This window comes from Trachypithecus francoisi, unplaced genomic scaffold (genome assembly GCF_009764315.1).
Source record: "Trachypithecus francoisi isolate TF-2019V2 unplaced genomic scaffold, Tfra_2.0 Lachesis_group15, whole genome shotgun sequence".
Lineage (NCBI taxonomy): Eukaryota > Metazoa > Chordata > Mammalia > Primates > Cercopithecidae > Trachypithecus > Trachypithecus francoisi.
This window is the reverse complement of record NW_022681460.1, coordinates 45,634,831-45,651,935: the sequence shown is the minus strand read 5'-3', so window position 1 is coordinate 45,651,935 and position 17,105 is coordinate 45,634,831. Positions and strand designations below refer to the sequence as shown.

General features: G+C 33.7%; 1 protein-coding gene across 4 annotated transcripts in view; it reads right to left on the bottom strand.

Moving 5' to 3' along the window:
• Positions 1–17,105, bottom strand: part of GRIK2 (glutamate ionotropic receptor kainate type subunit 2) — a 716,255-nt gene that overhangs the window by 133,276 nt on the left and 565,874 nt on the right. For all 4 annotated transcript variants that reach the window (XM_033234701.1, XM_033234699.1, XM_033234702.1 and 1 more), the window contains one exon: positions 15,545–15,762. In XM_033234701.1, coding sequence (XP_033090592.1) covers positions 15,545–15,762 — 218 coding nt within the window. The remainder of the gene's footprint in view (positions 1–15,544; positions 15,763–17,105) is intronic.

The window sequence follows — 17,105 nt, the reverse complement described above, 5'->3', positions numbered from 1 at the left end:
AAGGCCTGGGCAGCTTTCCTTCTGTGGCTCTGTAGGGTACAGCCTCTGCAGTTGCTTTCATGGGCCGGTGTTGAGTTTCTGTGGCTTTTCCAGGTGCAAGATACAAACTGTTGGTGGATCTGCTATTCTGGAGTCTGGAGGACAGTGCCCTTTCTCTCACATTTCCATTAGGCAGTGCCCCAGTGGAGACTCTGTGTGGGGGCTCCAACCCCACATTTCCCCTCCACACCTAGTGCAGCTTTTCCATGAGGCTTCACCCCTAAAGCAAATTTCAGCCTGGACATCCAGGTGTTTCCATACATCCTCTAAAATCTAGGTGAAGATTCCAAACCTCATTCTTGCCTTCTGTGCACCCACAGGCCCAACATCACATGGAGCTGCCAAGGTTTGGGGCTTGCATTTTCTGAAACAATGGCCCGAGCTATACCTTGGATTCTTAGAGCCATGGCTGGAGCTGGAGTGGCTGCTACTCAGGGTGCCATGTCCTGAGGCTGCACAGAGCTGCAGAGCTCTGGACTTGGCCCATGAATCCATTTTTTTTTCCCCTCCTAGGCCTCTGGGTCTATGAAGGGAGGAGCTGCTACAAAGATCTCTGAAATACCCCGGAGACAATTTTCCTTATTGTCTTGACTATTAACATTCTACTCTTCTTTATTTATGCAAATTTCCGCACCCAATTGCTTAAATTCTTCCTCAGAAAATGAATCTTTCTTTTCTATCACATGTTCAAGCTGAATTTATCCAAACTTTCATTCTTTGCTTCCCTTTCAAACATAAGTTCTAATTTCAAACCATCTCTTTGTGAACACGTATGACTGTAGGCTGTTAGGAGCAGCCAGACCACATCATGTACACTTTGTTGCTTCAAAATTTCTTCCACCAAATATCCTAAATCATCTCTATCAAGTTCAAAGTTCCACAGATCCCTAGAGCGGGAGCACAATGACACCAGTCTCTTTTCTAAAACATTACAAGAGTGACCTGTACTCCAGTTCCCAATAAGTTCATCATCTCCATCTCAGATCACCTCAGCCTGGACTTCATTGTCCATATCACTATAAGCATTTTGGTCAAAACCATTCAACAAGTCCCTAGGAAGTTATAAACTTTCCCACATATTCCTGTCTTCTTCTGAGCCCTCCAAATTGTTCCAATCTCTGCCCATTACCTAGTCCCAAAGTTGCTTCCACATGTTCAGGTATCTTTATAGCAGTGCCCTACTCTCCTGGTACCAATTTCTGTATTAGTCTGTTTCACAGTGCTGTAAAAAACCACTTGAAAATAGGGATGGTGCTAAACCATTAGAAAATGCCGTCATGATCCAGTCATCTCCCATCAGGCCACTCTTTCAACACATGAGGATTACAATTTGACATGAGATTTGTGTTGGGAAACAGAGCCAAATCATATCAAGGAAAAACATCACTCTTTTGTTTTAAAATTATAATAAATCCATGGGTTTTTTTTTTAACCTGACATAGCTGGAGCATCCATCATCATGACCATCTTGTAATAAACTACATTTTCTATTTCTAGCTTAAATTAATATTTAATAGCTGTAAAAGATACAAAAAAATCTATGCCACTAGTTCTTTATTTAGTTCAAAAATTGAAATTTTTCTCCTGAATTTGGGAGTCCTTTGAGGAAAAAATGTACTCAAAATATTAATTGGACAGTTTCTCATATTGTATACTTCATTCTAATCTTAAAAAAGGCACTTGTTTGCCATTTTTAAAAATTAAGATCAACTGATTCTTCCTATTGTTATTGTAAACTACAGGCAATATTTTAGTTGATTAAAGATCTTTTGCTTACTTAAAATACTTCTTTTAATCTTATTTTTACAACTTTGGAACAAAATAATCATAATTGAAATAACATATGTTACCATCTTTCCATCCAAAAGTGGTCTTCTTTGTTTAAAAATCCAAGCCATTGTGTAACAGTTCAAAAGCGAAACTTCAGACTATGTCAAACATATTTTTAAATGTACTGAACATTTGACTCTAAGTTTTGTTAATTAACTTCCTTTTTCTCTTTTTTTTACTATTAAGAAAAAAATTGCATATCAAATTCAGTTTGTATTTTCTGAGAATGTACGTTGATAATGACCAGTTTAATATCTTAAAAAAATACGTATGACAAACAACTTTTCCATTTTGCTTTGTTGCAGCAAATGGCAACGTTCATTCATGGTGAAATCAGTTAACATATCCTTATCCAAACTCGCTTATTCTTTACTCTTCCAGATGTAATACCAGTTTCTACATTTTCATTTAATTCTTCTTAATAGTGTAACTTCATTTTAAATTAGAAACTTTGCCCATATGTAGTTTTTAAACTAGAGAAATAATTTATTTTGATTAAAGTAACAGTATGCATTTCAATTTAATAATCATATAGTTTAGATAGTTATAACTGTAATTTATTCCACCTACATAAAATATTCAAATAAACACATCACAATGTTAAAGTAGGACATAGAAGAAACCATTTAAACCGAATCAAATCATTGCCAGTGAGTAGATTACTGATGTGTTGGAAATAACTCATGCACCAATCACATGCTCTATAATACAGCATCTTACACAAGGCAAAGGTTAACATGAAATATGTGTTTAGACCAGGCATGGTGGCTCACACCTGTAATCCCAGCACTCTGGGAGGCCGAGGTGGGCGGATCACAAGGTCAGGAGATTGAGACCATCCTGGCTAACACAGGGAAACTCCCTCTCTACTAAAAATGCAAAAATGCAAAAAACTAGCCAGGTGACGTGGCGGGCGCCTGTAGTCCCAGCTACTTAGGAGGCTGAAGCAGGAGAATGGCGTGAACCCGGGAGGCGCAGCTTGCAGTGAGCCAAGATCACGCCACTGCACTCCAGTCTGGGCGACAGAGCAAGACGTCATCTCAAAAAAAAAAGAAAAAGAAAAAGAAAAAAAATAGAAATATATGTTTAAGCTTATTGGAAAAATGTCTTACAATGCTTTGGTTTTAAAATTGCAATTCAACTAATTAAAATCAAATAATTCAAATTTCATATTTTACTCCTCAGTGCACTAGATGTATTACATGTGCTCTATAACCACACGTTTTATTAGAAGCCATAAGAAAATACAAATCTAGGCCGGGCGCGGTGGCTCAAGCCTGTAATCCCAGCACTTTGGGAGGCCGAGACGGGCGGATCATGAGGTCAAGAGATGGAGACCATCCTGGCTAACACGGTGAAACCCCGTCTCTACTAAAAAATACAAAAAACTAGCCGGGCGACGTGGCGGGCGCCTCTAGTCCCAGGAAGCAGGAGAATGGCGTAAACCCGGGAGGCGGAGCTTGCAGTGAGCCAAGATCAGGCCACTGCACTCCAACCTGGGCGACAGAGCGAGACTCCGTCTTAAAAAAAAAAAAAAAAGAAAAAAGAAAAAGAAAATACAAATCTAGTCTGATTCCTTAGCCTTACATAGTAAAATTTCTTGGAAGACTTTTAGAGTACACTACTACTTTTGATACTTTCACAGTGTTGTGGAATTCAAATAAGGGAAATAAGACAACATGCTAAAGTATTTCTCTAATGGCTAGTAAAAGTAAATCACTGCAACCTCATTTCCAGGACATAGCAGGGACGACACATTAGGCCTGAGGTTAGGAAAGAAACATCACCCAGAATAAAGATGACTGAGAAAGGTAGACGTGACAGCTATTACATGGCTACTAACAATGCAGAAAAAATAATAACAAATAAAGATGGGAACAGGTTAGCCACCATTTTTATTTTCAAAATGCAATAGATTTACTTGTTTTAGCTGTAAGCGTTTGACTAAAATGATTATATATGCTCTGACATAAGTATAAAAATCAATGAAAGGGCCACTTGCAATTGTTAGGCCCCCAGGGAAACAGCAGTTCTGAAAGTAAAGCCTGGAAGCCTTCATGCTACTCATAAGCTGCTTCATTAAAACAAAGGCCACATACAGTGATCTCAAGCATCCTGTCTGAACAAAAATTAGTTCTCAGCCAGCTTCAAAGGCAGACATATTTTAAAATTTGGAAGTGTTTTCTTTTGCTACTAATATATTTGGCTTCTTGTGAATAACTTTTGCTGTTTATCTGAAAGTTAATTATTTTTTTTCTCACAAACATACATTTTTTCTAAATTTCCAAGAGGGCCTCTTTCACAATCAACACTTTCTTCAACATAGCTCTCATCATAACTATCACCACCAAATTGGGGGCATCCTTTCTGAAACACCTCCCTAATAGTTAAAATTTTCCAGGTAGATCATTTTAAAAGATCATTTTTAATAAAATTCATTTCACTTAGCCATAACCATCTTGGGTCGTCACCACTTTTCATTCTAACAATATGGAATCCTAAACTATTCAGTTTAGTTCTATCTATTTGTTGGAGTCAGGCCAGGTTTTTATTTTCTGGTTTTGAAAGGGAAGGCTGATAAAAACTCTTGAAGAATGTGAACTGATATATTTAAAGTCCCACGATGTTGATTTTACTGTGACCGTGAAACTGCTCTAAAAATAAAATAAATAAAATCCATTTTAAAAGACTGACCATCTGTAATGTGTACATGGAAACAGATTCCTGATGTATTTATCTTTTCAGTCGGATTAGAGAGTAATCCAGAATATTTGTTTATCAATAATCTAATATCAGGACCAAATTATTAATGAAATGAGAATGCGACTGAGTGTCAGATCGTAGCATTAACCATAGGTAACGTGTATTTGCAAAAGTACGGTATTTATATTGGGGGAAATGGTTTCATCTGCTACAGAAATGTAATAATTCAACATTTAAGTTCCTCACAATAAGGATAATAGCAAATATATATTGGGAATTTAGTATATGTTCAGTGGTATATGCACAATATATATAAGACATATACTCTCAATTTATCTATGGGAGATAAATTGAAAAAAGCAGAAGCCCAGAAAAATTAAATAAATCTGTATTGAGTGATGAATGTAGAATTTCATGCCACAACCTGGTCTATGCCTTTAATAATTATGTTAAACTATTACATTGACTCAACAATCAATTATATCCATTAGTAATGCTGTTTCCCAATTCTTTGGCTTTTATTGAATTGTTTTTGTAATAAATTGAAATGAACCATAAGCTCATAGTGTTCTGAAAACAGTCAAGGGACCTACAAAGCAAACTAATTTAATGTGTAGCTTCCAATTAGCTGTAATTACAATATTTAATAAATGAAACACCTACCTTTAGAGATAATCAAATCTTTTCACTGAACTCCACTTGTGCTATGGTGTATACAATAGGCTAATGACAATCAGAAACATAATTCAAATACTATCAGAAAATGTAAAAGTACATTTTATTGCCAACCCTGAACTATTCTTTCTCGAAATAGATTTAAGATGGAAACTGGGTATAGAAAAGTGAATTATATAATCATCCATAATTTAACTCAAATTAAGAAAGCATACCTTATTCTTACAGAACACATTCTTTCATGTACACACACACGCAGACACATTCAGTCATCTGGAGAGTTCTTTATTTATAAAACTATTTAAAAACTTCTCTGAATACACATCAATCAAAGTGCTCACCTTTGTGCATTAGGCAATTAAACAATTCTAGGCACTGCCACAGCCACTAATATCACAGCATAAAAACAAAGATTCAATTTATTTCAGAATAAGATCTCTTTAAGAATAAGACATTTACCATTAATGTTTAACCAAGTTTTATTTCTTAAGGCAGTATTTTTGAGGAATTTCTTATACTCAGTTTGCAGTTATCAACACTTAAGAACAAGTTCCAGAATTTATTTTGTCCTTTTCCGGATCTATCTGGAGTTAAGGAGAAGAATGTAAAATAAATAGAGATGATTTATAAACTGTGCTTCATCTTTGCGAATATGCATGATAAAGTGGTAAGATCACTGAACATCAGAAGGGTGCATCACTTGACATCATGCTTGCTCCCAAGCAGAAAAATTGTACAGTATTGTCTTTAAATAAAAGTCTAACATTGAAGATGGCAGCAGCAGCAAATAATAGTAAATCTCCTTTTGCTTCATAAAGAAAGAAAAAAATAACTAGTATGTGGTATCTTCAATCAGCTCTTAATAACAAACAACAAAGTGATATTACTGTTTTTAGAATAATTTGGCTTTTGGAAAGTGATAGGAAAACAAATGAACAAATGAAAATTCAGCTGACCAAAGATGCTAATTAGTCTAAAATGCCTTTGCAACAAAAGAATAGCTTCTCACTGAAAAGACAGCATAATAATGTGGAAAATTAAGACCATTAAACTGCCAAGGATATTTTAAATTAAGTACAAATGTCAGGATATTTGCCTTGTAATTAATGGGCTATCTAAGAAATGAGAACAATATGTCTTTGCCGATACTCAAAAGTCAGAGCAGCAACACCCCCCACCCCCAAACAGATCAATAGATATTTCACAGTCACAATGTCAATAAGTATAATTTCCTCCAAACTTTAATAAATTCGTGTCTGGGTTTTTTTGTTTGTATGTTTGTTTCAAAAACACCAAATGATGCTTCTATTCAGCAATTTATGTAGAATAAATGGAATTTGTCATTTTAGTTTTTTTATGTAAGATATAAAGCCCTACAATTTTTTAAATTTCAAGGTATTTTTGGATAATATTTATCTCAGCCTATTTTTTGCATCCAAAATAAGTCCTTCTTGAATTTCCTTCAGAATGTTGCCTAATCAGTGGCTATAAACTCTTACAGTGACAACTATTATCCATTATCCAGCACTTGACATGCTAGCTCAACATCACTATATTAACTGATTTTCGAGTTTTCTTTCTCCCTGTGGGGCCCTCTCTCCTAAGACTGATGAGGTGGGACACGGTGTTTGAGCTGCTATCCTGACTTGACAAACAGCAGGAATGGTCCTTGCACAGAGTAGAGGAAGGAGGAAAGAGAGGGAGAGAACCACAGTGTACTAGTGTACGCTGGAGTGGAAGGGCCTCATGCACATGTTTTCCAAGGCATTAAAACATTGTTTCTCAGATTTTACACTTCAGTCAAACATACAACTTCTTTATTCAGTTAAAGTGCCCAAAGCTGCGTTAATACATATTGCAAATGTAGCAATTAGAAAGGGATTAAACTTCTGTCCCTTAGATATTTTAGAGAGGCTACTTTCTAAGATAAAAGTTGCTGCTCCTTCCAAGTTTAAATATGCTAAAACTCTAATCACTTCTTATAATTCCCAAAATGGTATTATTGCTTTCTTTTTAACCATTGAATTCACTCTAGCAGAGCGAGAGCAATAAAACTCATCATATTCTAATTTTCAGACAGCTTGATAAACCCAATGTTCTCACTATAGATAAAGTGTAATGAAGCACTTTCTTTCCCATAGGAAAGTCTTTGACTCATATGCTTTCATGCCAACTAGCCTTCACATCTGCTGTTTCACCATTGATGGCTTTAACTTGGCATGCTGAACTAGTGTCTGATGAAGCAGCTTTACTCAAAGGCACCATTTTATTTCTTGCAATGGGAACATAGTAAAATGGTGTTGGTTTCCTGTAGTCCTTATGCAAATCCCTGTAATAAACATAGGACCAGGTCTCACGTACAATAAATTGTGTGTTAGATGAGGAAAGGAGGAGGGAGACAGCCTCTCTGAGTAAAAATAACTTCCTTACTACACAAATAAATCAAAGACATAATAAATCATTAGTCATGTTTTAAATATTTGTATCAAACATGACCAATTTATATTAAAACTATATTAGACACTAATAAAAATATAACAACACTTTAAAATACCAACCTTATTTTATTGAACAAAATACTACCATGTAATCTAATGTTAACTGTAATGAATTTCCCACATTCAGTATTTCAACACCATTCATAAAGGAAAAATAATTTGAGCGAGTTAGAAAAATTCTATGACTAAAAAATCTTCACTGAGATATTTCTTTCAGATTTCTAGAAAAAAATTTCTGATGGACAATGAAGAACACAGCAACATGAACAAATAAAAATTTTATCAACAATATTAACTATTAACCTATTCTGACTGTCCAGACACATTGGCGATCAACCACATAAAGCTTTTATATTTTGTTTAACTCATTAAAGCACAAAGAAAAAAAAAAAGATTATCTATAAACTTCAATAGGTGAAACAAACAAAAAATTAAAAATAAAATTTCTTTGTGTTCTAAATAGCCATAGCTATTTCCTAATTAGTAATTTGCAAGCAAGTTGGCAAGAATAGTTTTTGGCTTAGAAACCGAAGTATATCAGGTATTTCGTCTTCCAAATTAGAACAGTATGTTTTGTTTGAGGAACATTTTGTTTTAGTTTAGATCTGCAAAGGAATATTGAGGGATTCTCAAGTAACACAAAGCAATATATAAATCAGAATTGTGAACTAATTTACCCTTGCCAGTTAAAATAGCACTTTTTTTCACAACAAGGAAAGGAGAAGAAGTAGTTCACTAAATATTATAGGGTAGTAAAACAAGCTCAGGCAAGAAAACTACATGAACACAAATCTCAAAGCTCTTGCTCAGAACCCAATTCAGTATCAATTTATAGAGTAGGCCAATTAATACCACGTCCTTAATGTCACTTAAAAGTCATCTCTTCTTAATTCAGTCTCCATTAAATAAACACAAAGTCTCATGTACAATTCTCCCAAGTCTCAAATATAGAACTTTATGCTTTCAATCCCCATGATAGAAAAACCTACTATAAAGGTTTGCAAAGAAAAGATGAATGCTCACTCCTCAGGTCCCTTACAACATATATTTTCTCAATTTTCACTTAGACATACAAAATAAAGTACAGCTTTGAGAAACACAAATGCTCAAAAGGGAAAAGACTCCCTATTCAACTCAAAATAAATAAAAATGACATGAGAAAAAGCTATGTGGCTAGTTAATAACACCTAAATAAACAAGCCAACTCATGTGAGTAGCTCTTTAACACATCCTTCCTATACTTACTGAAGTAAAATAAAGAATTTCTAATTGTCATATTGTAAAAGCATTCCTTCTGGATAGTGGTGGAAAGTTATTAGAATCTGTATAATAATAAACATGTGCACAATAAAGAACATAACCTGATTTCTAACCATGTGCTGACAAATAATTACTAAACCTTTTCTTACAGACAACTACACTTAACTAGAAATCTTGCTACATAAAATATGAAAAACATTTAAAGAATAAACTCTAAAACCAAACATATCTAAAATTCGAAAAAAAATCTAGATAATATTTCTCGTCTTTAAATATTATTTTTAGGTTAATTTTCTGCATATGCAAAACGGAACTTTCAAAATGTTTTACCACCAATATAGCAAGAGAAAATAAACATTCATTTCAGAAAACATTTTTCAATGTGCAAAGCACATTATTATTGCAATTGTGAGAATTTACTCTGCTAATGTGCAAATCTCTTCACAGTAAATATATTATACTTGCATTACCACAATTGCTCTAAATAAAAACGGACAAGAATTCTGTTTTGCCTATATTTACAAAATTAGGAGCAATCTCTAATGAATAGTGTATGTTTTCAGATCTAATAAGGATTGCAGTAAACTACCAACTTTTTACATTTTATCTCTCGATGTAAAAGTTACTTATATTTTTGTAGTATACTAAAGCAAAATCACTCAAGGTCTCAAAAAAATTGTTGCAGGCATGCCACACTAGCAATTCAGACTCCAAAACATATACTATCACTCCACCATATATTATTATATGTTATCACCCCAGCAGAACTTAATTTTAGAAGATTATTGAACTGGTAAGATCAGAATAAGTGGCAGACTATAAAGAACATGTTATAGCTATATCTGCCCCAATGCTATAAGGCAAATGTTTTAGAAACTTAATATAATCAAGCAGTTGAGGTTATGTGGGTGAGCCAAAATGATTAATACACTTAACTCTTTTGAGTAACGATGGTTTATGTGATTATATCTTTGGTTATTACCTTTATTGTGATACTATGCATTCCCTGGTTATAGTCTTTACAATTAATAAGTCATTTAACCTCTTTGTGGACCAGTTTCCTCATCTGTTAAATGAGCATAATGATAATTGCTTCCTACCTTCCTTAGAAGTTGTCTGAAGATAAATGAGCTGGAATTTAGAATGTACTTTGCAAAGGAAGGCTGTAGACGTTAAAAGAAAAAAAAAAAAGAAAAGAAAGGGAGGGAGAGAGAGAGACAGAGAAAACAAGAAAGAAAGACAAAAATCTCCCGAGAAAAATCATCTTTTGCTCGGTACCAAAAATTAAAACATTTTACCTTGGATGGAATAACCCACTTGCTTTTCATTCCTAACTTAATTACCTACACTTCAAAATCAATGAAATTTAGCAGATAATTAAAATGGGAAAGCTATAGAGGGCTGTATGTTTCGAATAAACCTTTGACTACCCTATAGAATAATACAATTTTACACATAATCACACATTATACTTGAAAGCCTCTGTCATAGGTTTTCCATCAGTGAATGTAAAATTCATTGTGCCAATGGATAACTGTATGGAATTTGACAAAAGTAGCAAGGTGCTGCAATAAAGAAAAGCTGTGGCATCGACTTAGGGCACACATAGCAGATAATAATCAAATCATCATTGGGGGAGGCTGGGAAAATAGGAATCCGTGAATACAGGGTAAAATATTATTTTTAATTACATGTTGTAGTTGTAGTGACTTAGAAAATGAACTAATAATCTTTTGGATTTAGCCAAAAGATAGCCAAACAAAATGACAAAATGTTCAAAGTATCAGCTAGCTAGTTTTAGCTACATATAAGGTAGTACAAGAAAGAAAAGAACAATTAAAACAACAGCAAGGAGATGAAGAAGGAAAAAGAGGAGGAAGAGGTGGAGAGGAAAATAAAATTTAAAAGAACCGACCACTTTGCAAGCTGAATTTAGAGGTAATGTAGAGGGGATAAAACTTGCATGGTTGGATAACAAACGTATTTCTAATCTTCAGTGTCTCAAACCAGCAAAAGTTCTTAAAATTTTCTCAACATGGCCACAAGCCTTAATTGAGGATCAAACTGAGCATGATGCCTTAGATGCTTTCTTAAAACCTCTAAAAATGTCAAGGCAATACCTTGTAGATTTTCTCATTTGGATAAAAATCTTCTAGCCCAAAGTAGCAATGATTCAGTCTGAAGAGAGGCATGCCTTTAAAAGAATAGCGTGTGTGGCTTTTACAGTATAAGCAGATTCAATTAGACACATTTAAAGGTTAAGAAGAAACTGTACTGGTAAAAGCACTGTCACCCTGGTGTAGAAGGAACTGAGTCTTCAAATGTAGAAACTTGGGCTCTCAAGCTTCTGTGAGAAGGACAGCTGACTTCGAAGATAAATAAAGGTTTATATTACATGTCACTAAGTTTTTGGCTGTTCGTTAAGCAATATTCTTGTGGCAATTAATAACACAAGCTCAAGATGTGTAAGTTCAGTGCCAAGAACTAGAGGTATAAAAGTGAATGATATAGATTCATTCAATCACTATTCTCCTGCTGTGCCGTAGAGTGTGGAAACATACAGGAACCAAGAAAACACATCTTGGATTAGTAATTTAACAATAACATAAGTTAAAAAAAAAAAGGATGTCAAAGAGAAGCACTGTCCCCAGACTGGGTAATTTAGGTATGAAAAGGGTCAGGACAGTTTCCCTGGAATAAGTGATGCATAGATTAGAATCTAAGGAATACAGAGAATATAACCAATTAGGTTGGTAGAGAAGGATGGGGATGAAAAAAGAGCATAATGGGCACTGGAGAAAGACATGTAAAGGTATAGAATGCAACACAGAACCGGAATACATCAATTTGGATGGAACTTACATTTTTAAAATATGCGCCAACATTTTGTTTAATAACCATACAAAAGAGCACGTGTTTCTTCCTTTGACACTATATTTTTCAGATGGACATAATGTATTAGTACATATAATAAAGTCAGAAATTTCAGGTAGGCCAAATCCAGACAAAGAAAACTTGAGTCATGGATTTCATATAAACAAGGGTATTCAGTATCATTTTGTAAAACATGTTACTCACTTCAAAAATACAAGAACTCTCAAAAGAGGCCATAACACCTACAAGCTATAGCTGAGTGATTTTTGATCCTATAATGTATAGACTTCCATTCTCCCAGCCTTTATACTTCAGGGAGGAAAGAATGTTCCTGTTGCTTGGTAACATTTTGCATAATGGTTAGCCCTGGGGTGAAATTTCATTTCTAGTACACTAAATTCCCTGATTCCAAGTACGTTTTGACTCCTCCTTTAATGTTTCTTAATAAAATTCCTGGACTGTCATCTATTTTACTATCTAAACATGATTAAGAACATATTGGTGATATCATGCAGTTTTCCATTACTTACATGAAAATAACGTGAGAACCACTATCTCCTATTTTGAATTATTTTTTTCCAGTCATGGCTTTACATTTATCTCTGAGGAGAGTCTGTGTGGTGTGTAATGGATATAGAAAAAAAGAAGGAAGAATTTTTCTTGAAGATAATATACTTTGAGCACCTTGAGCTCAGTGAACAAAATCAATCATGGTCTTTGGACATGGAATTATTCAATGTTGAAGAACAGCTATGTAACTCTGCTATGTCTTTGCAATGCTGAGGATTTACACCCTTTAACACCAGATATCTGGAGCCAGCTCTTCTTGCTAGTAGTAACAAAAGTATCTTTTTTTTATAATAATTTTCTGGAAGGAAGTATTCCAGAACAATTAGTTAATAGCAGGGTCTTGCTAAATTAGTAAAAACAAGATGGAGATTCCTTTAGAAGTCACTGCCTTAAGGGTGCTCCCTGGAGTGTTTGTATGTGTGACTGTTAATTGAAAAATGAAAGCATCGTATAAAATGTAAATACACAATAGTCTCTGGTTCATTGTACAGTTTAAAAATGAGTACGTAGTTTCGAATTCCAGACTGCTAGAATTTTTTTTTTAATTTCATACAATAGCTGGTATAACTATATGCTTAACAAGTGAAATACTGAAATCGAAATTAGAATATTTTAAGGCTGCATTAAAACACCAAAAAAAAAAAAAATCAACATTTAATGTATTCCTGTGAGTTCTAATTTTCTTTTCCTGTTTCAGTAGGAAAATAGAATTCAGCATGTGGTAATATTAGCAACACAAGGTAGTTGTCAACTTAGTGATTATCACTGTGTGGTTTTTATTGTGACTTGTGTACATTCCAGATACAATTCTAAAGAAATAGTACATGTGCTGTTGGAAATAGAAAGCTGTGTCGTGTCGATTTTCTCAAGGTGCTAGAGGCATTCGTGTGTGAGAGAAAAACGCAAGGTAAAAAAGAGTAAGAAGAAAAGTCAGTAGCAAGGAAAAGTGAAAGTAGGCAAAAATTGCATAGCAGAAAGCAATTGAACTATTAAAAAAAAGAACGAAAGAATGAAAAGACAAAAAATTAAGAAAATAAGCTTAAAAATAAAAATTTTATAAAGAAAAAATAAATGTTTGGTAATTGATTTTTCAAAAATGAACTTTGCTACTAGTATATTTGAACTTTAAAACAAAATATTTGAGTCTTCTGGAAAAAAAAATTAAAACAGAAATGTTTATGAACCAGAAATAAACACTTCTGGTGTCAAATTTTTGTGCTAGGTACAATATTTATATTATTATATTGTACAAACTCAATTCAAAAGTCACCTGGATATTGGAATAATTTAAATGCATCACGCGTTCACTTCCTTCAAGTTGTTGACACTAACAACGCACGTTTAGCAATTTCAGCGCTTATTTATTTATTTTCCTTTTTTTTTTTTTGAGACAGGATTTCACTCCAACTGGCCAAGCTGGAGTGCTATGTCACCATCTTGGCTCACTACAACCTCCGCCTCCCGAACTCAAGTGATTCTCCAGCCTCAGCCTCCCAGGTAGCTGGGACTACAGGTGCATGCCACCACATCAGACTAATTTTTGTGCTGTTGGTAGAGACAGAATTTTGCCATGTTGCCCAGTCTGGTCTCAATCTCCTGGGATCAAGTGATCCACCCACCTTGGCTTCCCAAAGTGCTGGGATTATAGGCATGATCCACTGCGCCTGGCCTAACAGCTTATTTCTTTACAAAAACACAAAAATATTAACAAGTTTTATAAGAAAGGAAATCTTTATAAATTCTCAATATTCAATTAAGAAAAACTGATCCATTGCAATTAATATAGTCACATAGGACCATACTGAACATAATGTTTTGCTTATATTTCATTATTCAATAAATTTGATTAAATAACAGTGATTTTCCAAGTAAATGTGAAATCCATATCCAATACTTAATCTAGTCATATGAGAAATTTACTTTGAAAATAATTAAATTTAAAATATTTGACTAAATCTAATTTATCTTATTTTTTTGGAAATTGGATGTCCAGAAAATTTATTTTAAAGTTGATTAATTTTTATAAATTTTTTTACAAAGAAAGTTAAATAATTTGACAAAATACTGACAAGTCACATAAAACCAAACTCAGTGATTTTTTAAAATTTATTATTCTGTCTCCAACTAAACTATAATCTCCTTGAAAGTGAGAACTAGAATACTCAATGTGAGGTGTAACTTTTGGCACTCAATAGGAACTTGATGAATGCTTCATGAAATAATTTATTTTATAGCTTGAATTAATCTAATTTTTAAATTACTATTTCCACTGCACATTTGCACTGTCAGTTGTGTTTCTGTGAACACAGAAAAAATATCAATGTTTAAATATTTGCCCAAGCTACAAAAAATGTAAAAATACTTGGTAAGATATAAAAGGAATTATAAAGTGATAATAGCTACCTAAAGTGAAATCCCTCAACTGGTCTACTCTGGCCCAGTGAATGGGCCAGAGTAAGGAGAAGAGAGAAAAAATAGAGGAGGGCAAGGCACTCTACATGACAGAAACTTTTTACAAGCACACTTTCCTTTAAATGTTCCACAGGGCTGTCTCTCTGGAAACCACTGTGAGTTCAGTGGGACAGCCCCTTTCAACTCTGTGTCTCCCAGAATATTACCTTGGTGAATGTATAGATAATAAGAAATGTCTCTGTATTTTTAGCCCTTAAATCTTGCCTCATTTCAACAAAAGTAAATGTGTGTATGGGAAACATTTTTCCAAGTAATCATTCTATTCTTCTCGAATAGCAAAGTTTTGTGGAATCTGAACATCCTACTATTACAGTTTCAATAAATACAATTTGTGTTATTCAAAAAGAAAGACTTACTGGGGAAAAATGTTACACTTGGGCTGATTTTCCTCAAAACAGGAATAAAATATTGTAAAGCAAAACCTCCTTAGCATTTTCAGATTAAAATGGTTGGTCTTGATGAGCATATGTTCAGTTGTACAACTCTCCACTCCTTGAGGTATATGCTATTATTAAGAATTGTGCACAAATAACAGCGTTGTTACACCCTTACATTTGTGAATCGAAAGAAGTTTGTGCCCTATCATTTTAATTTGTAAATTTCAGGTAACTAGCAGAACTTACCTTGAAAAAGGTCATGGTTGCACCATCCTCTACTGCTCCATATTCTATCTTGGTTTGTTTAGCTAAATCATCAGCAGAGTCAATAGGGGATTCCATGCGTTCCACTGTCAGAAAGGCGGCTAAGTTAGCAGTATACGAAGAAATGATGATAAGTGTGAAAAACCACCAAATGCCTCCCACTATCCTGGTGGACAGTGCTTTGGGCATGAGCTCAGAACCTAACAGAGAGTGGGGGAAAGGTGAAACGAATATAGAGAATTTGATCAGCAATCAGATACTTTTGGTCACAGTGGCAGAATGGAATCACGGTGTAATAAAAGCTTAAATCAGATTTACATATTGCTTTAGTAAACAAGCAACAACCATTGAGAGAGCAGAGGCTAATTTCAGAAAATAGACAATCTTTTAGGACATTCTTGTTTAAATATAGTGACAGGAGACTCAAGTTCTATCTGAGATGATGCAAAGTTCCAATTAAAATATTAATGAGTAAACTTTTTTTAATAAAAATAGCATTAGAAGAGAATTTTTAAGCTTTCTGGTTTGTAAACCACATGTATTGTTTTTTCATACTTTGTTAGTTATGAGGGTTTCAGAGGAAGTGCTTAAATATACATTTGGATCCATTTCTTAAGCTTTTTGTAAATTTCATTTTTCATGTGCATATAGCTCAAACATTTTATCTTGTTTTTTTAAAAGTTATGTATAATAATAAAATAACTACTATTACCCCCACTTCTTGAAATGATGTGGGGTTTTAATGTAGTGTTTATTTTAAAATAAGATAATAAATTATGTTTAAGCAAATATCTCCTATCACTATGGTTAGCATCAATTAAAAAATTAGAATATGAATATATATCTAAATCATCACATTTATTTTTACACATATATAAATATTTTATAAATATACCAGAATGTATGGCTGGAGTTGCCTGCTCATTGTCTTAATAAAAGAATGGGATCTGAGAATTATATTTTACTTTTGACTATTATTAATTTTAATTCATTTAGACTATAAAATAAAATTCTACCAATTTTAAAATTTGGTCTGTTATTTAAAGTTTAATTACAGCTTACCACATTGTTTATATTCTTAATGCTTAAATAAACATATATCAACATGTACAATTTTTTATAAGTAAGGTGTACTAAATTTGTAAATATGCATATTTTACTATTCACTTTTAATCATTTTGAATCTATCAAGAAAGCATAGGCTACAAAGTACTTAATTTTATTTGTGTTTGAGTAAAATGGAATGAAGCAAAGACGGACTTACAGTCATATCTTTAGTATAATCTCTGATGCAGTAAGGTAACACATCTTTAGATGGAATAAAAAATAAAACAAATTATTCACGTGAAGCTTGAAAAATAAGTGGTATTATGACTGCACTATATCAAAACAGCCCATCTTATACCGCAGTTCATCTTACCATTGCAATTTCAAACAAACAAACAAAATTTTAAAAGCAGTCAAACTTGGACATGACAGCCAACTCCAGCTCCAGATTCTGCCTATGACTCTGTAAGGAAAAAAAACAAAAAACAAAAAAAAA